Source organism: Gymnodraco acuticeps, unplaced genomic scaffold (genome assembly GCF_902827175.1).
Source record: "Gymnodraco acuticeps unplaced genomic scaffold, fGymAcu1.1, whole genome shotgun sequence".
Classification (NCBI taxonomy): Eukaryota; Metazoa; Chordata; class Actinopteri; order Perciformes; family Bathydraconidae; genus Gymnodraco; species Gymnodraco acuticeps.
Genome location: NW_022990565.1, coordinates 1,196,472 through 1,222,844, shown reverse-complemented (window position 1 = coordinate 1,222,844; position 26,373 = coordinate 1,196,472). Strand labels below are relative to the sequence as shown.

The 26,373-nt window shown below is 40.8% G+C and overlaps 1 protein-coding gene across 2 annotated transcripts in view; it reads right to left on the bottom strand.

The window, feature by feature from the left end:
• Positions 1-7,010: 7,010 nt before the first annotated feature.
• Positions 7,011-26,373, bottom strand: part of mtbp (MDM2 binding protein) — a 31,670-nt gene continuing 12,307 nt past the window's right edge. The window contains exons 9-23 of one of the 2 annotated variants that reach the window (XM_034227783.1): positions 24,203-24,297; positions 23,906-23,972; positions 23,577-23,694; positions 22,857-23,030; positions 21,147-21,260; positions 16,678-16,842; positions 14,314-14,407; positions 14,068-14,226; positions 13,244-13,339; positions 12,825-13,088; positions 12,584-12,702; positions 12,311-12,423; positions 10,130-10,243; positions 7,549-7,614; positions 7,011-7,464 (exon numbers count right to left, since the gene is read on the bottom strand). In XM_034227783.1, the coding sequence (XP_034083674.1) occupies positions 7,426-7,464; positions 7,549-7,614; positions 10,130-10,243; positions 12,311-12,423; positions 12,584-12,702; positions 12,825-13,088; positions 13,244-13,339; positions 14,068-14,226; positions 14,314-14,407; positions 16,678-16,842; positions 21,147-21,260; positions 22,857-23,030; positions 23,577-23,694; positions 23,906-23,972; positions 24,203-24,297 (1,797 nt within the window). In that variant the 3' untranslated portion in view covers positions 7,011-7,425. The remainder of the gene's footprint in view (positions 7,465-7,548; positions 7,615-10,129; positions 10,244-12,310; positions 12,424-12,583; positions 12,703-12,824; positions 13,089-13,243; positions 13,340-14,067; positions 14,227-14,313; positions 14,408-16,677; positions 16,843-21,146; positions 21,261-22,856; positions 23,031-23,576; positions 23,695-23,905; positions 23,973-24,202; positions 24,298-26,373) is intronic. The other variant, XM_034227784.1, reaches the window with a different exon arrangement.

The following is a 26,373-nucleotide window of genomic DNA, read 5'->3' as shown; positions in this document are numbered from 1 at the left end:
AGTATCTAGCTCAACCCCTCAGCAACTTTGGTACCTAAGAAGCATTTTAAGAGAGGGCAAACAGAAAAAACAGACACCCTTGCAGGGAGAAAAACACTAGTTAACCTAAGAGGTTATAGCCCTGGACATGGCATCAGCCACTGTATTATCCACACCTTTGACATTTCTAATGTCCAGATGAAAAGGGTGGAGGAAGAGACACCAACATATAAGGCGTTTGATTAGATCAACTAATTCTGTTCGCTGTGGCTCAGTTACATGACTCAACATTTAATCCGGTAGAATTTGGCTGTACAGAGCCTGAAGGGTGGGATCGTTATTTTGCTCATTCCCAAGGTCGCTACAAGACAAAGGCAAAGGAAAGGTAGGCAGAGGAAATACAGATTATTTGTTCTTATCTTTTGTAAGGTCACAAACATTACGGCTGGCAGCACGTGTTACTGCACCGGTGGCAGGCATCACAGAAGGGGTTTTGGGGAACTTCGCACCTTCTACCTGGGAGATTGGAGACCCAGGCCATACCCGATCACCAGCCAGGTCATTTCCCAAGATGATCTGTATGCCCCCCCATAGGCAGAGAAGGACGCACTCCCCTGACCACTTCCCCTTGCAGCAGACTGGAGACTAATGTCAGTTTATGCTGTGGAGCAGAGAAGACGGTTAATCCCATCCCCCGGACCTCAACACTGGAACCGGTGTCTGTTTTAGGAGAGAAAGGTAACACAGAACCAACAATAAACGAGTCCAACGCCCCTGAGTCCCTTAATATCTTTACCGGTACCTTCTCTTTACTCCCGACCAGTGAAACAAAACCATCAGACACAAAAGCTTTATAACCAGGGTCTATCTCCTCATGTTCACTGACAGGAGCCTGAATTACCGATTCAGATAAAGAGGACTGAGTGTTTCCGCACAGCCGCAATGGCACTTTCCCTTTCCACTGCACGTAACAATGCCACAGCCCCAGACGCTTTTGCCAGACACAGCCCCAGGCCTAGACTTTCTCTTCCACTAAGGACAATCGTTTCTCCAGTGTCCTTTATTAAAACAGTAATTACAGATACGATTGGGGTCAAACTTACCCCGATTCCCACGGTCAATCCTAACTGGAAATTTATCTTTTCCTTCTGCAACACCTTCACTGTAGTGAGCCCCCTCACTACTCTCTTTGTATCCCGCATTTCCACGACCACGGCTGTCGCCAAAAAACACTTTATGGGTCAGAGTAAACTCATCTGCCAGCTTGGCTGCCTCTGAAACTCTGTTTACTTTCTGCTCATTAATGTAGGTAACAACACGGTCAGGCAAGGTACTTTTGAATTGCTCAAGCAAGATAAGCTCCTGCAGATCTTCCAGAGTTTTAACTTGTGAGGAAACACACCAACGGTTCAAACTAGTGGTTAAATCACAAGCAAACTTCATGTGTGACTTGCTTCTCTTTTCTGAGTAACCTAAAGCGCTGTCGATATGCTTCAGTTACTAACTCAAATGCCCGAAGTACAGCAGCTTTCACCAACTGGTAATTGCTACTGTCTTCAGCAGTCATGGCAGCGAAAGCCTCCTGGGCCTTTCCAGGGAAGACACACTGAAGCAGAAGGGTGCGCTCAACATCAGACCAGTCTCGTGCCTCTGCTAGACGCTCAAATAACACAAAGAAAATGTCTGGGTCCTTTTCGTTGAACCTCGGAATTATCCTCAAATTAACAGCAATATCAAATGCTTGATTTACAGGAACCTGACCTACAGTCTCTGCAGCTCTCCTAGTCTCAGATGGAAGCTTACCTTCACTCATCAGCTCCAATCTATAGCGCTCCAAGTCTAGTTTTTGTCTAACCTGAACTTGAGCCATCTCCGCTTCCTGAAGACGGGCATTTTGTCTCAACTTTTCTACCTCCACATCACGTTCCAAGTGTAGCATTAGAAGCTCTTTCTGTTTTTTAAATGATAGTCCAATCCCAAGTCCAGACAGGACTGGAGCCACACCTGAAACATTACCTGACTCAATTGACTGTTGGGAGGTAGGCCCCAGAAAGACAGACAAAACACTTTTTTCCACTAACTGTGCCTTTATTTCTACCAACAACTCCTCTTTATTCAACTTTTTGGGAAGTTCAAGACCGTAATGGTCAGCCACTCTCAAAAGCTGATCTTTTTTATAAGTACCCAACAAATCCTCATTTGGGGACTCAACAAAATCTTCAATAGAAGCCATTTAACTGTTTACCGACCAAGGCAAGGTTTTTCCAGCAGTAACTGATAGTGAAAGACAGCTTTACATATGGAGACCCCACTCCTCTGGCTAACTACCTTACCAAATGCTTACTGACTCACTCAACCCTAGTCTTCGTGTAGAATTGTGGGAGGATTTTAAGCACAAAAGCCCAGTGACCCGGTTAATTCTCAGCAATTGAAAATCACCTAGGCAGTCATGGAGTGCACCCGAGCAAATGCTCTAGCCACTTACTACACAAAAATAACAAACAAAAACAAAAAAAGGTACAATGGAGACAGCTTGTGTCTCATTGCTTATACCTAACAGGAATAAGGGTTCCAAACATTTGACAGCCTTTAACACAAAACAGCAATACCGGAAAACATAGCTTGCCTTGGACATAAACACAATGGTGAGTAAGACCAACCTGACCTATTTTCAAAACTCAGTCAACCAACAAGCTGTGTGAACACTCCCCGACTGAAATAGGTCACCATGCCCTTTATCCAGCACCGTAAATAATCCAGGACGAGACCCCACTTGTTACAACCTGCCTTAAAGAGCCTGTGACAGCTTCCCAACAACTGTTGTGCAATGAAATATTGGGCTACTAGTAATCTCGAACCGTCAGTTTAAAAAAGAAGGTGCGATACTGTTCCGATAAATATCAATAATTTCGAACATCGCGGGGAAATTCCTTCGACTCATTTTTAAGTTTTGGGGGAAGCCGGAAGTGACGTCTATGCGGGAACGCTTCACTGTGCGGCGAGAGAGCCAAACACGGACAAAGTGTGTTGTCATGCGTAGAAATGGTGAATTACTGAGTTTAGGCACGTTAATAACGTTTTAATGAAGTTGACTACAGTATATTCATATTTGTCAGTGCTTTCATGTCAATTCGGTGAACACAAACATAAATGATCGTGGTGAAGATGATGATTAAATTAGGATTAAAAATCGGTAGTGAGAGCTGCTGAATTTCCTCCCGTAGGATGTGATATAAAAACAAATCGATTATTTTTGTAGTTGTAAACTCAAGTGGATGAAACTACATTTATTCGTGCTTTCATGTCAATTCGGCGAACATATGATACATTAAATGATCGTGAGGATGATGATTTAAAAATCGTTTGAGCCGGTCTGCATTTCCTGATAAGAAAACAAACCGATGCTTTTTGTAGTTGTAGTACACCAACATGGATTAAACGTGTGTTTTTTTTACCACAATGTTGGGGAAATTAATGGATAAAATGCACGGATTATTATTATTATTATTCCCACTCCGATCGGGACACTAGGTCCACCGTTTCCCCGCAGCGAGGCTCCCCCCGTTGACAGTTTACGTGGGCTGGGTGCAGTGGCGGACTGGCCGGTACCGAAGTGGGTCACTAGCACATCCCCCACTCCCCCCGTTGAGAATTTACTAGCGCCACCGAAGTGGGCCGGTCGAGAGTCCCGGGATGATTTTTAGTCCCAGTCCACCACTGGCTACATGACCGTTTGATCGCCCATATTGATGCACCTAATTCCTAAACTTCTAACAGATACAACATAAACCGATCCTTCAGCCTCATATGAGCTCTCAGACACGTTCAAAATTAAACTGTCATCGCTGTTTTAGCTTGCTGCTGTGTGCGCCATCGTGCGTTTACATGCAGATGCTGGGATCCTGAACGGTGCAGCTGGAGCGCTGTGCCCGCAATGACGTCACACATAATTTGGCGGGACTTGAAGAATCCCAAGAAGATCCAGAATATGGTCAACATTGAAGGGCAGATACATGGTTATCAAAGTACAAATATCCAAAATCAGTTCAGTAACGGTTTTCAAGGGGACAATATTTACTCAAATTGATGGGTTTGGATGATGGGGGAAACTCGTGTCACAGGCTCTTTAAGGCTGGAACAAATAGGGAGGCCACACAGAGTTAAATGTCAAATATCTGTTTATTTAACAGGTTAAAGAAAAACACCTCTGATGAATAGTGTACGTAAGAATCAGACTGTCAGTAGTGTGTGTGGAAGGGTGTTGGAGGGAGCATCAAACCTAACACAGGCTGTAGGCTGAGGTTGCTGCAGCATGCCAGGATCAGAATCAGAGACTGATCCTTGCAGCTGGGCAACCTTTATACCTTCTTGAGGCTCCGCCTCTAGATGGGCGGGCACAAACAGGACAACACTCCCAGTACCTGCCAGAGGACAGCAAGGCAGGGAGCACAGCCAGGCAGAAGGGGGGAGGGGTCGTCACAGCTGCCTTGAAAGTAGCAATAGTTGTTCAACAAAGTGCAGCTTGTATTATATGTATTTTCAAAGGGGGTACATTGAGCTAATGCCAGTGCCTATCCTGAAACTAAATATACTAGTTTCAACTGTGATACCGACCTCATACTCGTTTTGTGAACCCTGTTAAGCCCCAAGCCTGTTTTTCAGGTTTCAGGCTCGAAAATAACATTCCCAGAACAAATGACCATATCTTCCCTTCTAAAAGGGTTAAATTAATAATCTTTTTTCTCAAAGTAATGATAAACCTGTGAGTTGGATGTAGAAAAGTCAGAATCTATATGTTTTTTATTTTAAAGAAAATTCAGATTGAACATGGTAAAAAACTGTAAATTATAGGGTCTGTCCAAAAAATGTGTTGTACTTGGATGATGGGTTAGTAGACTAAAAGCTTTAGTAATCCAAAGTACAACATATAATAAGTACCCTGTATCAAGATTGATGCAAAACAAGTGATATTTTACCTTTTTAGACAGATTTAGCAAAAAGAACCTCTTCTGGGGACATGAGAGTGGATTTTCCATATCTCTGGCCCCCCTTGTTCGATTTTGACATGTGACATCTCTTTCTGACCGTTAGAGCCAATAGAATCGAAGGGAAATCGTCCCGCACACACTCATGTTAAAAAAAAGATGACGTCTCTGCGCATGCAATCTTGATTCAGAGCGTAGGAATAGCCCTGCTCTGATATTTGAAAACGGAATTGCAGTTTTACTGCTCATAGATTATCAGAACATTTCAAAGGGGACACAGTCACATTGGATATTAACCTATGGATTAACTACAGCATCGTTTTAATGCCATTGAAGACCAGTTTTGACCAGACAAAGACCTAGGTAAGCGTTTTAGGCTACCTAGTGCCACATGTTTTGATGTACGTTTTTGTTGATAACGTCGCGAGTTTGTATCTTTCAGTGTTGAGGTGGGCACCGTTAGATTATGTGTCTTTACGATCATAAACGATGTGTTGGATGTGCAGCTAGGTTAAGTAATAAGGGAGCTAGGAGTGATTTTCGGTGCAGCAGTGGCGAGCCGTGACTTTTATACCTAGGCCCTCTGACCCCCACCCTCGAGTCATTACGTCACAGCGTATACTTCAGCGGAATATCAAAACAACGGCCCGGGGTGCAAAACGCATCAATGAAAGCGACCCTCTACCACACAAAACAACACCTGTAAATAACCCTATTTGTGTTCTTTGAAATTGAAAAGGATATTGCATTGTGTTTGTTACTTTCGTTGCAGTTGTATGTCTTAAGTGTAATTTGGCAAGCTTTTATTTTGAAGGCGAGTTAACGCTATTGACAGGAAGTTGTTGTTATGGAAACAAGAAAAGTTTCACAGCGGGCGGAACTTGTCATAAAGTCCGCGATAATAACACCCACCCATTTAGAGGGAAGATATGATTGGTCAATTGTACTGTCATTTGACATTACTCTCTCGTTCAGTTACTATAGCTGGCCCTCTGTGAATTCATAGCTGGACCGCCTGGACGTCCAACAGCTCCTCTCTTCACAGTAACTCGCAGACACGAGCTTCTTTCATTTAACCCTTCAGCAGTTTTAAATATTATTTTGTAGAATATCTTAGGCCCTCACAGAGGGCCTAGAGGGCCCTGACGGCTCGCCACTGCGGTGCAGTAATAGGTTAGCATGTTTAGCTCGGGGCTAATTCAGAGGGTCACTGTTAGCATTGTGTTTTGTTTTTGTTTTTACATGAAAAAGATCAGTTAAGAGTTTTTTCCCGTTATATGGATATAAAATATTCATAGTTTATTAAATATTAAGGTTCCTTAGACGTTGTTTCATGCAAATGACGCGATTTCGGCCCCGGAACCGGAATTTAATTAGGAATTTACCTAATGTTCATTAACATTTACCTAATGTTCACTTAAGCCCCACGGACCGTGGGGCTTAAGTGAACATTAGGTAAATGTTAATGCACATTAGGTAAATTCCTAATCATTACCAAGATATTAAAAAAAATACAAAATGTTGCCAATACAAACTGCATCCAAATAAAATGGGAGTAAATTCAAAAGTCCACCAGCTATTTTCAGCATATTTGGGGAGGAAGAAATTGGATTCTCGTGCATAGTCATACAATTGTCTTTGTATAGTCATCTTATTCATGCAGGTAACACTATGCCAATTCAGAATGAAACTATACAATGCATAAGACTAAGCAGATCCTTATGTTACCATGGCATGGAGGAGATTTGTTTTCTTGTTGCCAGAAACCTGTAGCCAGCTACTCTCAGAGGAACTGTTGCCCGTAGTGGCAGGTAGTGTCGCATCTCATCAGAAATCTTTGCAGTGTTCCCCATCAGTCTGTACAAAGTCTGACTGATAATCGCAGTGCATTATGTACTGCGCTGCTCTTCGCTTTGTTTTCACCGTCTGAATAACAGCTACCATCTCACGCATATTTCTCAGGACAGGACACACTGCACACACACACTCATATATTTTCTCCAAACAAGCTCCGGTTGTTATCAGAAAGTCACACTGTTCACAAAATAAGAAAAACATATTTTATTATGTAACAGAAAGTTAAAAGATAATATATGTACATTTATAAAGCGATAAAATATATATAATATGAGTATTTAGAAACAAACAAGTGGGGAAATTATATAAAATCTTGTTTGAAAATTGCTTCATAGAAAAGACAACCTTATGCTGTTGGAGTATATCAGCATAGATATGCACAGACAACAACAATTAAAAAATATATGTCACTCGTAGTGACACAATAAAATTAAATAAAGGATTGAGTTCATTAAAATAGGCTTAACGTTACAATTTAAATCTAATCAAAAAAGCTTAAAAACAAAAAAATTGACAACAGGTGCAGGTTGTTTTAAAAAGGTGAAACCCTTGTTATAAAACAAAAATAAATATGTTTTTCGCCAATTATTCTTCGACACCGCCTTCACTTCTTTGAGGTCTTCTCCAACACCCAGTCAACGACCTGAAACGAGAGGAAATCACTTTTAGCAGGTCCAGGTTCAGAGCAACGAACAGATGGAGAGCTTTTGGTGTTTGGTGTGGTTACCTGTTTAACATTACTACTGGCTGCCTTCTTCATCTCGTCATGGAGACCCCGAGATGTCTTCAGATCCTGGGATCAAACAATAGAGGGGGAAATAACTCATACTGACAGTAAAGTCAAATTGCATGGGGTTTACATCATAAAGATCAAATGTTTTATGTCACTGACTGACACATTTTAACTGGGAAGAGACTCATGTGGAACAGCAGTGAGAAAAAAAGAAAGTACATTTATCTAAATACTATATTCAAGTAAAGAAACTCAAAATACAATTTTTCCATTTCTGTTATCTTCCCTACACTTTAAAGGGAAATGATGTACTTGTACTTTGTTTTCCAGTATATATTTGTGACAGTTATATGTAAAACGTCTGGTTAGGGTTTTACATGCAAAACTAAATGTTTGTTCTTTTCTTGAGTGTAGTAACCACCCCCGGTGCATGCTTGTCCTATAAAGCATGGTGCATTCAGTTTTGCCAAATGTGTACAAAAACAGGCGAAGAAAAACACTTAAAACTAGAATGAAATAAACAAATCAAGCATCTCCTACAATATGAGCTCTACCTCTTCTGTGCAAAAGGCCTATTTGAGTATTTTCCTCTGTAGTATTTGTGAGAATTTGGGGGATTTAATGACTTAAGACTAATTAAAAAGCCATTTAAAATAGGATTGTTTTTAGGCTAAATGGAAATTGTAATCGGATAAAAGTATTTAGCACAGTAGAGATAAAATGTACAGAGGACATGTTTTTCTAAACTTGCAAAGGTTCACTTTGTCTGTGTTATAATTATACAGTGTCATTATTTGAAAAAAACAACTCGTGCTTTGCTTAAAGGCCACACAACAAGGAGGATGAGAACACAATACCCTACTGTATATTGATTGGTTTAAATTGTGTACAATGCTTTTGTGTTTTTAACCTTCGATTCAGAAAAACAAATAGTTTTTTCGGAGTTAAGACACTACAGTTTCCGAAGCCACTACACTACCCAGAATCCCCAGCTATCGTTTGGGACTACAACATCCGCCTTGCTTTACAAACCCCGTGATTAGTCATCAAGCCCTGTGATTGGATGTTGGAGTGGCAGTGCGACAAGGTGACGCTGAGCGTCACAGCTAAATGAAATGGAATGGAACCACGGCAGACTTTCCAAAACTGGAATTGGACGGGTCCAGCCCCCCCCCCCCAAAACATATAATTAATAAATGGGTGAATTCATATATATATATAAAGAAAAACACTTAAAGGTCCCATGTCATGGCCATTTCCAATCATAATTCCATTGTTGAGGTCTACTAGAATAGATTTATATTGTGCAATTTTCCAAACTCACATTGGTTTCTCATACAGCATCTCTGTAAACTACTTGTATGACTGAATTTCACTCTCTGCCTTTAACGGCTCTTTGTAGCTCCAATAGCTCCAGCCCCCACCCTCCCTGTGAGCACAGTGTGCTCTGATTGGTCGGGACGTTGTGAATCGCACTGAGCTCCGTGGAGGTGTTGTTTCCTTGTTTAGCGATACACAGCCAAACTCATCCAAACTCATCCTGAGCACACACAAAGTCACAGCCGAAGTAAAAACAATAAGTGTGGCTTGATATTGAGTAAGAAAAAGGTTGATAAACGCTGTGAGAATGGGTCTGCAGAGAGAATTTCGCCGCGATCCCAACTGTCTGTTATCAGCCTGCAGGCAGGGAGGAGAAATCAGCAGAGCTGCCTGCACTGAGTGTGTGAGGAAGTCCGTGGATTGGTCAATTTGGACCAATCAGCGGGGGCTTAACGTAACAGCTCTGCGGACGTAACGTAACGGCTCCACAGATTGGTCCATTTGGTTCCGGGTAACGCATGACCGTATCGCGTCATAGCTCTGGGCGCGGCTACTGGCCATTCCTACGTCACAATACCCAGGAAGTAAACAATGGACAATGACGTATCTTCAACGAGGCGTTTTCGGGAGGTATTTTCTGTGTTAGAGTTTTACTCGCTACAGGGTGTACTTTGAGGGTTTTGACTCTGCACACCGTTTACATGCATAAAAACCTTCATAACACACAAGGGGACGGGTAATAACCGGAAAAGCATGACATGGGACCTTTAAAACTAAAACGTAGAATAAAATAAATAATCAAGCATCTCCTACAATATTCAACCGTCTAACAAGGAGATATATGAGCTCTACGTCTGCTAGATATAACATCAAAAATATAGGCTAATACAGCATTGATAATGTTTATATTATATAAAAAATAGAGTATATCATAAAATGACGTGATTCTGGAAAACAACTTTATAGTATTTCCCCGCCACTGCTGGCAACTTGTTTATTTTCTCCATTATTTGTACTCTATCAGACAAAAACACCTGAATCCAATTTACGAAGAGGCACAAAAGAGAATACATGAAAATATGGGGTTTTCGGCAATAATAGCAGAAAGGCTGTCTTCAAACTGTTCCTATTAGCATTCTGACACGACATATGGTCAATGCAGTACAAGTCCTTGATAGGATAGGAGTATAGGGATAAAGAAAGTATCAAAGTGAGAGGACAGCGCTGACTGTGTGTGGGCAGCTCTCAGACTAACCTTGAGATAGAATTTGGAGATATCAAACAGCCTTTTGCTGCAGGCCACAAAGCACTCATGCTCTGCAGCGATCCCATGGTGTTTGATTGTTCTAGCCACTACCTCCTGCAGCATCTGAGGACACAAAAGACAAACAGACAGGGATTTTTAATACACTTGTAAAAACATTGAATAGAATTGTGTTTATTCCCTCAGCACCAGACGCTAACCAGGTTCAGAGAAATTAATTTTAGCACGGCGTCCTTTTTAAAAAGGAAGAGAAGTCAAATAGTCTTGACTTTGGAGGACGTCCTTGCACAGAATTCTACACCTTTGCATTCACAGTGTGAGGTCGCAGTTACAAACGTACCATTATTTTACCGGAAAACACATTCCTGAAATAAATAAATCTGCCTTTAATCTTGTCACAGCGACTGTTGTGATGAAACATCATACATTATTGTGAGGAATCATCTGTGCCATTCAGCCTCATGAGGAAAAAGGCAGCTTTTAATCTCTGTCCTGAATAAACTGCTATCATTATTTCTGAATGGGGCCAACTGCTCTTCCCTTTTCTTCAGTTTGGATGATAAGCCTGTTTGCATGGTAATCAGGAATCAGAACAAGTCAAGGTCGGTATGCAGATTGTGAGCTGTACGTGAGACAAAATAAACGGTGTGTGTGTGTGGAATGGTGTGTGTGTGTAATCATGCATGTATCCGCATATGTTTTTTGTCATTTCACACTATACTGCACAAATATGCAAAAGACAAGAGAGAAACGAGTGTCTGGTGCCTGTGGAGGCAGGCAGCAGGTGATATGATAATAGTTTATTCGTTAAAGTGCCTCAGTGGAGACATTATAATGCTGCCCACACATTCACAGTGATCACATGCAAAACATAAAGCAGTTATCTAAACTGGAGCTGTTGCACAACTTTCAGTGCTATTCAAAAGACGGAGAGTTTTGTCTGTATGTAGTTTGTTGTGGTAAGTGGAAGCATTACACACTTTGTTGATTCCATTAAAGAACTGTTTATTTAAATTTAAGGTGGATATTAAAAGAAAACTACGATTTATTACTTTGGTTTTTTATTTAAAAGTATGAAAACATTTGACTTCTGAGAAGTATGAGAATAACAATCTGTGGGGTGATTTTATGGAATGCTTTGGAGCAGGAGTTCAAACAAAGCACAAGCATAATTCAGTTTAAAAGGATGTACAGAAACACTTTTTTGGAAAACTATGAGAATGAAGAAAGGTGATTGAAGATGAGAAATTATTGTATATGTATGTAAATCTAAGTAGGAATAACTTGCATAATGATTTAAAGGACAATCATTGATAAAGTAAGGGGTGGGAATTAATAAGCATTTGCTTCCTCCTACTCCCTTTCGGACACAAATGATTTATTATTATTATTAATATGAAGACTTTTTTTGTTGAATATATAAATATTATCATGAATGTGGATAAATACTGTATTTTAACAATACGGTATTCTGTTTTTCACATTTGTTATTTTTCGAAATAAAGATTTAAATGAAAAATGAAATGAAATGAAATGAAATGACTCACTGCTGAAGAATTGCAGGTGTAATGCGACATCATTAAAATGTGATAAAAGGTATTGTAAGTTCGTCATCATTAGGGAAATGTGCCAGTATACCAATTTACTTTATACAGAGGTGAAACATGTCGCTGGTAACAACCAACTTTTCAGATGGCACCGTGAACACAACTCAGTGCCCCTGCCTTCATTAGCAGCTTTATTTATTTAGTCTCAGCGATTTATCCTTCTACCCATTAAACAAAAGCAGAGGAACCACAGCTGTCCAGCAAACAAGGCTCCTTTTGTGTTTAACTCCAGATACTGAGGCAATGCTAACATTAGCATGTTACTGGAGCGTTGATATTTTAAAAAGGTGTTGAAACATTAAATTAGGTGAAAAGGAAACAACATGCCTTTGTTATGACTGAGAGGAAACCTGAAACTTCAATAACGATCCTTTGCATTCTTCCTCATGTTGTTTACGTAAGTGTATTTGATGTTTAGTACAAACTTGCAATATATTCTTTAGTTCCTTTTGTAATGTACCAAGTCCAGGGCAACCATTGTATGAAGTAATCGTACTACCTATTTTCTTTGGGACACAGCACATCATCCCTTTTAGACAAGACACCCACACACAGAATAACTCACCCTGTTGTGTTTCTGGGAGCGTGACTCTTTGGAAGCGTTGTCCTCTGTTTGTTCATGATGTGTCTTCAGCTGCTCAGGTTTAGGTTTGTCAGCAGAGGGAAGAGTCACCAAACCTGGGGGGTAATGTCAGGAAAGTTAATATAGTAGAGTAATGTTTACCTCTGCTCTGGGGATGGGAATGAATTGTGTTTTGAATAGTATTTTGTGGAAAATGCAGTACCAACAGTAGTCCTACCACCCGCTGTAAAACAGAATCCCAAAGCTTTTGTTTACCTGAGGATGTGGACTTGGATCTGCTGGGTTGTTGTCGTAGAGACCTGATGACCGGGTGTGTCCCACTGCTGCCGCTGCTCTGAGAACAGAGGGATTCGCTGCTCTCCGACTTCACCAGCCTGGATCATTCACACAAAGACACAAACTTAGTAAACATTGCTAACACTTATAATCCATAAACCACAATCCAGTCATTCTAATAATTCTTGTTGCTAACTAGGAGCAAACACCATGGTCATACCTCTTTCGAGGATAACCTCCGACAATGTCCGTGTCCCACGAACTGCGCTTAAGTCGCGCTACATCAGCGTTCTGCAGAGTTTCTCCATCCGGTACACTTCCTGGTTCTGACATGACAGCAGGGGAGGGGGCGGGGCTGAGGGTGAAGGGGAGGGCACAGGGCTCCTTGGAGCACGTGGTCTGGGTCTCGTACCGAATCAGACGGGACTGGAGTTTAACAAAGCCCTGATCTCGCTCTAAGGACCGCTGGTTGTCCAGGCAGTACCTACAAGAAAAAAAATAAAAGGATCATTTTAACAAAGAAGACATTTAGCCTAGTGACTGTTGTGTTTCTGCCAATTATTATAAAGCTTTAATAGTTGCCTGCAATTAAAAATATCATTTCAGCTGAAGGTCTCTCTATAGTTTATAGGAACTTACTCTATGCCATGGTAATGTGACACTGAGACTTGGTTGAAGGGCATCTGGCTGATTCTTCCAGGGGAAAGGTCTGGTGACATCTGAAATGCATTAATACTGAAGAGAAAGAGAAGGTGGAAGATATAGAGGAGTAGGGGAAGGGGACAAGGGTTGGGGGACCGAGAAAAAAGAAAGAGAGGGTGGGAGAAACAAAACAGTTTGTCAAAGAAAAGGCAGTGTTTGTTTTCCCCTTATTAAACCACAAATACAAATGTCACTAATTAAAACACACCGTTTGATCTGACATAATTATTAGCACTACTGTAACTGCAGAGTAATGATTTGTTTTCCATCTCAATCATTTTTCTACAAAAAGGTAAGCTCACTGTGGCAGGCTAATGGTCGTAATCAAATCCTCATTAAGGACTCATTAACTGTCATTCAGGACCACCCTAAAACAACACAGACACTGTTTACCCTCCTTCATGGTTATTTTTCTTTTTTCATAACAATCTTTGTGTCTGGTCCTCCGCTTGTGATCCTGTCTGCCTGTGTCTTCTTGTAGGGCTGCTCAATTAATCGTATTTTAATCGCAATTACGATTATGGCTTGCAACGATTACGAAAATAACGTAATCGAAATAAAACGATTCTTTTTTTATTATTACATTTTTGATCGTGATATCAATTATTGACCCAAATAATCGAAATTATGATTTTTGCCATAATCGAGCAGCCCTAACTTCTTGTTTGTCTCATTAATCTGCCTGTGTGAAGGCCTGGTTACAGTACATGTATGGGCTAGTCAGTGCAATGGATGGAGGCAGAAAAGAGGAGTGAACCTACCCTCTGTTGATGACCAGAGGCTGCAGCTCAGCAGTAGGAAGGCCATCAGATGTGAAGTGTTTCAGAAGTTCTTTAGCATCGAGTAATGCAGAGGAGCTCTTCTGACTGTCTTTAGGACCCAGCAGACTGTCACTGGAGCCTGGACCTAGCAGACCAAATCTAACACATACAACATGAATTTTAAGTCAAATACATTATGTTAGGATCACAGAGTTGTCATGTGTCTATTATCTCTCTCTCATGTACCTCCTCTTCTGTCGTCTCCTCTGCAGGTTCTCTATGTTGTGAAGGACGCTCCTCTCAGGCCAGTCAGACTGCAGGTGGGAAATGGTCTGAAAAACTGCAATGAAGGACTATCAAGACTTAGTCGTCATTCCCACTGAATTATGTTGTTCCTAAGAACCAGTCGCTCTCAATATTGGTCTCACATGAAACCGTTTTTATTTGCAAGCTAATGATTGAAAATATGAGTAGTTCAGAAATTGGCACAATACCAATATCCTCTTTAAAGCTTGAAGTCCTTGTTTTTTTATTACAGCTGGTAAATGCTTGAGTAAAAGAGACAGCAAGGACTTGAAGTGATATAAATAGGAAAGAACAATATTACATTGTTGTGACAAAGTCAAAAGATGTTTTTATTTAATGTAAAAAAGAAAATTCTGCTTGATTAAATCCTCCATGTTCATGCATTACTAAGTGGAAAAGAGGTGATAATGTACTTATTTGAGTCTGTATTAGCCTATATTTTTGATGCTATTTAACAGCACCATCAAGCAAATTTAAAGGTCCCCTATTATACTGTTTTTCATCATTATATTATAGGTCTCAGATATATACAAAACATGTCTCTGAAGTGTTCGAAATACCAAACAGATCATGCATTGCAGAATCCCATAATAATAAAATCTGATCAGCTCATTTTCAGACAGGTTTTTATATAAATGGATCAGGACAAAAAGTGAGTGAATCTTTTTTCCTGAAGCTTTCAGAATCTCTTTACACAGAGGGGACACATGTTGATGTATAAAATACATGGAAATTGGATTTTGCATAATAGGTGACCTTTAAATGAAAAAAATGGTTAATGAATAAACTCGCTGTGTAATATATCCTATAAATCACAGGTTATACCCTCAGCTAGGGCTGCACGATATTGGAAAAAACTGACATTTCGATTTTCTTCCCCCCTGCGATATATATTGCGATATGAAAACATACAGGAATTGAAGAAAAGACCGTTTTTTCCCCTCACAAACCATCCTTTCTTGAACTTTAATGCTATACAATTGGTATTTTTTTAACTATATTTAACCGGATGAAGGATTTTAGTCACGGACGTCTGGATCTTAAGTTATCAGAGCAACAAGCTGAGCTAGCTCGGTTAGCAGCGCCGAACTGCTCTGGAGAAACACATGAAACTACTTTATTCAGTGTTTTTACCTTTAAAGTGTGCATAAAGTTCTCAAAACGTCTGCTCGAGAGCCCCACGAATTGAGAGTGGGACTAAAGTGCAAGAATGTGCCTTTGTACTCTGTGATTGTGGGGATGGGGATTGGGCCATTGATTAGTTGACTCCCTCTCTTTCAAAACCTTGATAGGTTGACTTTTATTGAAACTGCAATCATATGGTTTTGTTTATTGTGAAACAGCTATTGACAGAAAGTATTCTGTGCCCAGTTATTTTAAAAGTACTTTTCAAGTCTAAATAGGAAGTTAAAGTGTGTATACAAGCCTTTAGTTGTTTTTTATGGACATGATCAAAACAATCTAACTTTTCAGCTTCAGAGGCTCTACCCTGTTTGGTAATGCTTGCCCAAAAAGCTGGAGCACAAATGAGATCAATCATTTAAAAGAGCTGATGGGTGAGCATTTACAGCGCCTTGAAAGAAATAGAGTTTAGAACTGCCAGGATCTTTAAGATATTAATAAGACAGAATTATCTGTTACAATTAAGATATAACTTAGTACACAGGCAACATGGGCACCATGTAGCCTAATGGAGGAAGAGTTATCCCAAATTCAACTTGAGCAAGGTCAACGAACTGAGCTCACACTACATTTTTCTCTTGTTTAGACAGGAAGGTTGAAGGTTATCTCAAGGAGGACGGAAATATGATGAAAGTATATACAGCAGGTGTACCGGGAGATGACAGAGTGTTTTATATGAAGAGACTGGAGCTCCCTGTCAGTGATTTGAAAGCCCACACAAAGTCATTCACACCTTTAGGCAACGCAAATACACAAATGCATGAGACATTCCTAATGGTTGCAGAAGCTGTTGCATTGCTGTAACTGACATTCCCATCTCCAGAGCAGGGGGTGGGCAGGGATAATGGAAAAAAGTACCTGATGTGCACTTTAAAATAAATATTTCTACATGTTTACATCTATCATCACTTCTGCTTCTGAAGCCGACTTGCTCACCTCTTACGAATTTCAAGTATATCCTTTATGTGAGGTCCTGCAGAACTAAATACAGAACAGGAAAGGTGCAGGATACACATAAACACAGGGACATCATGTGGACTGTTTCAGAAATGAGACTACTTGGAATCACATGTGTTCATGTACCTTTACACTGCATCTTTGAAGCATGTGAAAATTCCATACCTGAGCTCTTGGCCGCTTTGCTCTCCTGCGCGACTGTCAGACAGGTGGCAGCATTGGGCAGAGTGGAGTCAGTCATCTTCAGATACTGCTCCCTGGCCACACTCAGAATCACCTTCAGGTCGTTGACAGGTACTGAGGTCGAGCCCGAGGCTTCTTCTTTCTGTCCTGCACACAAACAGACACTGCTTTGTATTTTGGCAACATTTGGATTTGTTGTCTCGGACTGGGAAACTAATAGCTTCTTTGATTGAAACTTGGCTCGACCGTATTCAATATGAATCAATGATGTAACAATAGTCTTTATATCCTCAGACTCTTGTGATGTCTTCTTTGTGACCTATAGGTAAGGAGTAACTAAAAAGTATTTCTTGCAGGACAACCTTTAACTACTACTCTAACTCAAAACTAAAACTCCAAAGATGTATTTGAAAAAAACAGGAAAACTTCTTGCTTCAATCAGAAAGAAAATGATCCCCTCTGGTTTAAACCTGTTGTGTAACTCAGGCTTGTGGAATGGTTTTAATTCAAATCTTATGTAGGCCTATTAGAAATGGTTAAGGGGGGATAACAAGTGAATCTTAAAGTGAACAAAATTATAAATGAATAAGTCCTTAACATGCCCATGCATCAGGTTGCATACTCATCACACGTGACCTTCCACATAATCAGAACAACTTTTGGCACTTCAGTGAAGTACTTTCAACTTTTGCCACTTATAAGGCCATGCATTTCCCAAATGTAAAGCCAAGTCAGACTATATTGCACTGCATTTCATTAAGGCCTTCGGTCTGTTAGGACTCTTCATTCTGCTCACAGCCTTTTCACAAAACAGCCCTATTGCTTTTCCTAAAGTCTGAGAAATTTCACTTGCTTTAATCTGGCTCCACTTCAAATGGTGTTTCACTATCTTCGCCAGCCAAGGGGATATTATGTGTGTCTGTAAAATAATGATATTTCCACAGAGTGCTTCTATGCACCACACTGCGCTGAGAGCTGCTGAGAGCTGCTGAGAGCTGCTGAGAGCTGCTGAGAGCTGCTGAGAGCTGCTGAGAGTTGCTGAGAGCTGCTGAGAGTTGCTGAGAGCTGCTGAGAGTTCAGACTGACGACAGTTCCGGCAGCTCTGATTGACACAGTTGGGACACACACGCACAAAAGAACACACTCTTAAAGACTGACATTTGATCCCATCTGAATGTATGTAAGGAATCAACACTAAGGACCTCTTTCTGTTTTTCCTTATTGAAAGCTGGCTGAAAAAGGTGGACAGTTGGTAATGACAGTATAATACATTCTTCTCAAAAAATCCCCATCAAACTGTGAAAATCAATCAATCAATCAATGTTTATTTATATAGCCCAATATCACAAATGTTACATTTGTCTCAGTGGACAAATGTGGACAGTGAAGTGAAAACCTTCTCTGAACATTGTACAGGGTCAACCAAGTTGTCGTTAAGTCAACATGGAGTCGCTTTTTTCATTGCCAAACAAATGTTCCCTGATGAGAAGAAAAGGTAAAAACTGCATGTCATTTGAGAAGTCTGTTGGCATGACACTCTCAAACCTTTTTTCTCCTCTACTGTTCTGTGAGAGGTCATATCCCATACTGCTTAGGGGCATCAAAGTTTGATTGACATATCTTAGTAAAAGCTCAAGGTGCTTTTCTTGGTTATTATCATACATTAGCTGCAAGCAATTAAAAAAGATTGATGGTAGCTCTAAAATGCAACAGAAATGGAGATGAAAGTGGTTTGACTACAACACTGTAGTGCTGGGGTTCCCAAAGTGGGGGTCGCGAGATGTTTTCAGAATCCTCTTGATGTGACCCCTGAGGAGTTTAAAAAAAAAAAAAAAACATTTAAATATATTTTTTAATTATTATTATTTGTATTATTATTAATAATAATAATAACGTGTGCATAGACATTTTGTATTATATAAGTCTGTTTAATAGGTAAGCGGGACAAATAAAGGAATCTTGATTCTGACAGATTTACGACAGTCATTTGCAGCTCAAAGGTCACTTTACAGCACCACAGTAAATATCAGAGACGTAAAACACACATCAACTATACTAGTATATTTCTTCTGAACAGATCTTTAATACATTTTTCAAAATGAAACGTTGGTTAATACCAACTAGTGAGAAGGCAGACAGGCCAGCGGAGAAGGCAGCGGAGGAGAGCTGCCATCACAAAGGCCGTCGACTTCTGTGTCGCAAGTATCGAGAGGAATACATCCAGTACGGATTCACATGCCTCATTATCAATGAAGCACAACATCCCCAATGTGTAGTGTGTTGGTTCTTGCACATGAGAGCTTAAAGCCCGTAAAAATGCTCAGACATTTAAACACGAAGCACCCCTCTCTTGCTACTAAACCAGCAGATTTTTTCCGCCGAAAGCAGAGAGAATTGCAAGGCCAAAAGAAAGTTATAACTAACCAAGCAACAATCCCTACCAAGGCTCAAAAGGCATCATATGAGGTGGCATATTTAATTGCACAGGCAAAAAAGCCACACACAATCAGGGAAACCCTCATTAAACCTGCTGCTATCGCTATGAGCAATGCATGGGGATAAACAGGCACGGGAGCTGGAAGCAGTGCCGCTGTCTGACGGGACCATATCCCGGCGCATCACGGACATGGCCCAGGATATCAAGTGTCAGCTGATTGACAGAGTGAAGAAAGGGAAATATGCTTTGCAGTTAGACGAATCCACAGATATGTCAAACACTGCCCAACTGCTTGTTTTCGCCAGATACAGTTTTGATGGAAAACTTGATGAGGACATGCTGTTTTGCACCCCGCTGGAGCTAAAGTGCACAGGCGAGGACATTTTCTCAAAACTTGATAACAAAATAAAAGAAGAGGGACTGTCTTGGGATGAGTGCATCGGTGTGTGTACAGATGGTGCTGGAGCAATGCTGGGGAAAAAGAGAGGACTAAAAGCAAGAGTCTTACAAGTGGCGCCCCACGTTATCTTTACGCACTGTATTATCCACAGAGAAGCTCTAGCGAGTAAAACGCTTGACCCAGAGCTTAAAAGTGTTCTTGAGACGGCGATAAAAATGGTCAACTACATAAAATCCCGTCCACTCAATACCAGGCTGTTTGCCAATCTCTGCAACGAACTGGGATCGGAGCATCAGGGCCTGCTGTTCCACACAGAAGTCAGGTGGCTTTCAAGGGGAAATGTTCTCAGCCGCCTGTATGAACTGCGGGACGAGGTGCGCTTATTTCTCACGGAGCATGGGTCCCAGCTCGCTGACCACCTGACAGACCCTGACTGGTTAACAAGGCTGGCATATTTGTCTTGCATATTTGACAGACTGAACGGACTTAACCTGTCATTGCAAGGTGAAAACACAAGCATCATGTCCTTGAATGATAAAATCTGCGCATTCAAGAGGAAAGTGGATCGCTGGACTGCGCGAGTTGAAATGGGCAGGATTGATATGTTTCCTGAGCTGGAGGAATTCATAGAGGAAAATGATCTTAGTGTTAACTCTGAAGAAGTCTATCACTACCCACCTGCAAGCCCTCCTGGAACACTTTAACAAGTATTTCCCAGAGGAAGCAGCGCCGGAAAAATATGACTGGATAAGATCACCATTTAGCGTAACGACCGCAAGTCATCTGTCATCCGACATGGAGGACGCACTGACTGAACTGTCAATTGGCCACACATTAAAGACAGCTTTTAATGCGAAGACGCTTGCTGAGTTCTGGATTTTAGTTGAGAGGGAATACCCACAGCTTTCCAAGGCCGCGATGGACGTGCTGACGCCGTCTGGCTCCACATACCTGTGCGAAAAGACTTTCTCGGCACTGCCATACATAAAAAACAAATACAGATCTCGTCTAAACGTGGAGGATGATCTCCGAGTGGCCGTCTCCAAAATTAAGCCCAGGATGGATTTGCTGTGCTCCATGCATATTGCCCACCCGTCTCATTAGGTGAGATTAACGCTGAAACATAGCGTATTCCCCAAATGTAAATATGCACCGCAACAATGTTCATATGTTTATTAGTTATTATTACCTTTTATGTCTTTAAAGTTTGCACAGCAACAATGTTCTCCTAGTTCACATGGAGATTACTTTGACTCACGAGTTCTGCTGTTATCTTATATTAAATTGCTATATGTAAAATCATATCATGGTTGTCAGGCTGTTCTGTTCTTGTGTGTTGTCGTTATGCGCGTGTTTGGATACGCCTATTAGTGCGTGCGTCCCGTGCACACGTTTTTCTTTTTGTTCCAGTCACCACGTGATAGTGGGGAGTCGCCAGTCTCTGGCACTGTTATTTTGGGGGTCGCGGGCTGAAAAGTTTGGGAACCCCTGCTGTAGTGCAGCACTTTCCTACTTCATGGTAAACTTGCACACCTCCTACGTACGTTCTGTCCCCAGAACTGCAGTACATTGTGTGATCTGATTTTAATTTCAGGAATCTTTAAATGTACTTACTGAGGTATTCTTTGAGTACTAGTGTCTGGACCTGTGTCACCTTCCTCTCCCTCTTCAGCAGGCCTTCTCCTTGGAGGCAGGGAAACGTGGAGAGAATGCTTTCTACGGCTCCTGCTGGTCAAACAGAGAGGAAGTGAATTAAAAAAGAGAATCATTTGCAAAATTCGATTGTGTAGAAACTTGGTGAGGAACTTGCAGACATGTTTGAGTTGGATTAGGGGCGATGGAGAGTTCAAAACAATATAAAAAGTTCAGCTTACATTGAAATAGTTCGAGATATACTAAAAAATTAAAGAGTCAGAGGGAATAAAGGCAATGTTGCTACCAATGATTCATAAACCTCACCACTCCATGTTGAGGTGTCATTAGGATGATTGAGGACAACTAAATGAGTAAACAACGAAGAAAACGAGAGATTTCCGCTCCATTACTTTGCAGTAAACTCATGGTTGATTAACTACATGTGTAAGCTGTTTGTTGGAAAAACAGATCTAAAAGCATTATTCTAGGGCACAAGGTATACGGAGTATTTCTTGCTTTTTGTTCAGGTGCAACAACCCTGAGCTGTGCATTTAAAGACCTTCATTTGTATTTAAAAACTCTGCTGTCGTTGCTAAAGTTATATAACCTTCTAAAGTCTTGTTTTGAGTTTAAAAGGATTTCCAAAATGTCTCCTGAAGGTTGCATTAAATGTTAACAACAGTGGGAACTCTCAGGAGGAGACATCACAGTAGGTCTCTTGAATATCACATAAAGCCCAAGAAATGACGCTTTTAGTTTAAAGAACAAAACAAACTGTAATATTTGTACTTCTAGTCAGCCATTACCAGCACGTTTCTTTGCTCAATCAGCAAACCAGTTCATCCTTCATCCATCTATACATCCGCTCAGTTCCTCTCACCGCCTTTAATTCTCTCTCCTTCAATTCATCTCTTAAATACCCTTTGCTCTTTGATTGTTCTTATTTCAGTGACAATAAGAGGAAAGCCTAAAGGGAACAGTACTAACTTTACTGTACATTGATGTGTGAGAAGAGGGAGGAAAAACAATGGATGATACAGGTCAGCCTGACGAACAATGACGACGCTCTGTCAATGGTGCCAGAAGAGCTTCTTCTCTAATTAAGCAGAAGCACTGCTTTAGACACTTGGAAGGCTTTTCTTTACATCATGGCAGTAAAACAATGTGTGACACACAGCACATGGGAGGACATTAAGGTCGTTTAAACCCTTAGCATCAAAGTTAGATTCTCTGTTCTTCGAGTCATATCTTAAGATGATCTGAACCCACAAAGTGCACATATTTGTTCACCGAGTGTGACTAAACACCTTCTGTCAATTCTGACCATATGGCCATTGCTAATAAACATTTTTAAACGACTTGGAAATCATAGGCAGATGAAGCTCCTTATTAGTTTCAAGACTCAAGGCTTTTATTGTCATTTGTACATAGCTACAGTGTAGATATGTCAATGAAAATCTTAGGCAGAGGGCCAATGGCAAAGGTTCATTGAATTGACCCGAGTTGGGCCCTACAGTGTCTGACTCTGGATACCCCTGTCTTTGGAGTGATCCGATTGAGTTAGAGAACAGTTTTATTGTCTTATTTTACTCACTTACCATCAGATCGAAGTTTTAGAGAATTTAAGTGATAGTGTTAAAGTGGCACCCAAAGACTGTCCTCGACAAACATGACAACTAAATAATATACCTGACGATGACTTCTCCCTGAGAAACCCGGAGACGGTTGCCATGGCAGCCGCTCCATTGATTTGACCGTCTGAGTGCACCACCCTGGCGCTGCAGCCTCCCGACCCAGCGTTATCGGAGCCCTGCACCAACAGGAGGTAGTGAGCGCTCTCGCCTCGCAGCTCCACGTCCGGCACTGCAGGGACAGACAGAGATTACAGAGTTCATCCACCACAAGAAGGGACTTCTGTCACCACACAACAACAATTAATTATTGTTTTAATATCTGCTCTCTCTAAGTATGATTGTTTTTAAATTATGTTTTTGTACTATGCTGCTGCAATGAAAGCGTTTTATATTATTGTTTTATTCATATTTCATCCAAACAATATTAGTTTATACCTTACTTAAAAAATGTTGATCAAGAGTCTAATCCTTGCTGCCTTAATATTATGTTTATTGTTTATCCGTTGCCACAGGAATCCAATTTACCCAAGGGTTTGTTTATACGAGTTATATCTCGCCCTGTGAATTTTATTTTCTGATTTTGTGAGCAGTGTTTTCCAAATTGATTCAGTTCCACTTCGTAGTCTGCTTCCCAACGGAGGGCTTTATTATCTATATCAGTGTAGTCCAATTTATTTCCCTACGGAAGAAATATGGCTCCTCTTTGCTGTTGCCAAATGGTCATCTATTTAACGAGGCAATGAAAATCACTTTTTAAAAACACAGTCTTTCTTACCAGGTAAAGACTTTGGTCTCCTGGCGATAGACTCTCTCCAGCGCTGGGAGCTGAGCTGGCTGGCTGCCGGCTGAGCGATGGGGGTGATTATAAAGGACAAGCTGAACAACGCGCCAACCTAGAGATAAAAACATAGTTAATAAACATAAACACTCACACAGTCCCTCAATCTAATGAATCATACAGAAGCCTTATCTTATGCCTGTTATTTTGTATGTATTTTGTACATGTACACATTAGATTGGGGACTAAAGTAAAGAAATCAAAGTTACAATGTTTTATGGTTTCCAATATTGGCACATACAAGAGAACTGTTTAGGAGCAGATACCTTTCCACGCAGTGACCTCAGCTGGTCCAACAGAAGTTTAGCTTTCATGGACTTCCCGGACAGGTTTCTGTTTTTCAGTGGTGAAGGGACAATACAATATTGGAGAGAAAGTGTTACAAACTACCTTTAGAGAAAAGGAAATCCTTAGAGGGCTGCGGTAAAAACATTAGAAGCTGCATTATGTCACTTTAATTCAATCAGGTTATCTGAAGTGGGTCAATTCAAGAGGAAGGCAGGATGTTGCATTGATTCCCAAGAAACACACGCACTCAATTACAACCTGATCAGAAAGGATACAGTTCAAATTGGGTTGTGGACATCAGAAAGCTGGGCAGGTCTGACAGATGAACCAACTGAACCAAATCGAAGGCCGGTGCGTAGTAATGGAAGACCTGCAAACACAGCAGACAGAGAGTGGGGGGGGGGAGAAAAAGGAAAGACAGAAAGATAGACAGAAGAGAGGATAAAGGGAACAACAACAGGGTTATCAACCGACACAGCATTTAAAAAGAGAAATGTAGAATAAATTATGGTGGTTTGTGAGGCAGCCGCTTCAGAGACTATCCAGCAGTTGAAAGAATCTCATACAACAGAAGTGTCCTTGAGCAGGACAGCAAACCTTGAGCTGTTCTTGGTGTTAAACCTACTTGACAATAACAGAAGACACTGGAGCTGCAACTACACTAATTTTCACTGTCAAGTAACCTCTTTTCGTCTTGTTTAATTGATCAAATGTCAGACGAGAGAGGAAATGACCATAACAAGTTTAAACAGCTAAAGGTCAAGACTACGAATCTCTTGCCCAACAACAGAAAAATAACACAAAGATATTTAAATTCCACTCAGGAACCCATGAGGTACACATTTTTTGAAAAGCCCTACATTTCAACCGTCTCCAGTTGTCCTACTTCTCCCATGAGCTCATTAAGTTGTGGGAAAATCAATAATATATTAAAATAATTTGTCACATGGAGAAACAGGTCATTTGCATGTACAAGAATACCAAGGAAAGGAGCTTGAAATCTCAGTCTCATCATTTATTGAGAAGTGCCGACCTATTTCTGATAGACTCTTACTGATTAAGAGCAGATGAAGATTTGAATGAACGCAGGGCCAAGTGTTGTTAACTAGTTGGTTAAGTTTATTACTGTCTTGCTCAACATAATGAACAGACTGAATAATGCAGTGAGCTCTGACATTTAACTGTCCTCATTACAAGAAAAGGTCCTTTAGTTATTGTTTCAAATGGCAAATGCCTGTTCTTGTGTACATTTCAACATGATTTGCTGCTTTTTGTAGCAGGAGCATTACATATGATCCATAATTACATAGATTGCTGTGCTCTTGCCCTGTGTACTTTTCCTTAAAAAACAAGTGGGGACAAGATTCTACTCTGGTTTAGGAGTGCAGGAAGTGCAACACTTTGAATGCAGAAAATGTTCCAGCCAGAATATTATTCTAATCTTAAAACAAAGTGCAACGTGAATGCCCTTTCCCTTCCCTGACAAACAGGGTTGAGGTGTTTTTAGAAAGGACACTCGACAGACCTAATGTCACCATTTGAATTCGCTATAGGGCAGTTGGACTCTGTGCGGCAGAACATTCACCATTAATACAAAGCTTTCCTTATAAACAGCTCACTGAAGAACTAAATAAGAAGAATTTAAAAGTAACTGTGCTATAATTATTCAGAGGCATTCACTTCGAACATGTAATAACTATTTTTTACCTTTTGTCAAAAACATTAACACTTTTTCACTAGAACTCTTAAAGAAACAACATTTTCAGCATCATTGTAAAATAAAAACCTTTTCTTCTATATTTTTATTAAAGCTGCGAGCAGCGTTGAGCGGGTCTTCGACGTTCCGCAGGCTGTTGTCCGCACGTCGACGTGTGTGTGTCTAGGTGTCTCGAGGACTCGGCCGTTGTTTCTTCAAAAATCTTGCAGCAATGGTTCCTTGATTTGTGAAGTTATTCATCTACTACATTAGCTATAAACACATTATTTATATAAATACTATGTCATATATATTGATTTCACAACCTAAAATAGTTCAACTGTGATTTAATATTAAATTAATTTACTGTAATAGATAACGATATAGCACGTTTATTGTATAAGCACGCCTTTGCTTTCTGACCGTACCTACAGGGTGACTTGGAGAGGGTCTGAGTCCGACCCTTGTCAATTAACTACAGGGGTCCCTCAGGGCTCTGTTCTTGGTCCCCTCCTCTTCTCCCTGTACACAAACTCGCTCGGATCCGTCATTAGCCCGCATGGTTTTTCTTACCACTGCTACGCTGACGACACCCAATTAATTCTCTCCTTTCCCCGCTCAGAGACCCAGGTCGTCGCACGCATCTCTGCTTGTCTAGCTGACATCTCTCAGTGGATGTCTGCTCATCACCTCAAGCTCAACCTTGACAAGACTGAGCTGCTCTTCCTTCCGGGAAAAGATTGTCCCACT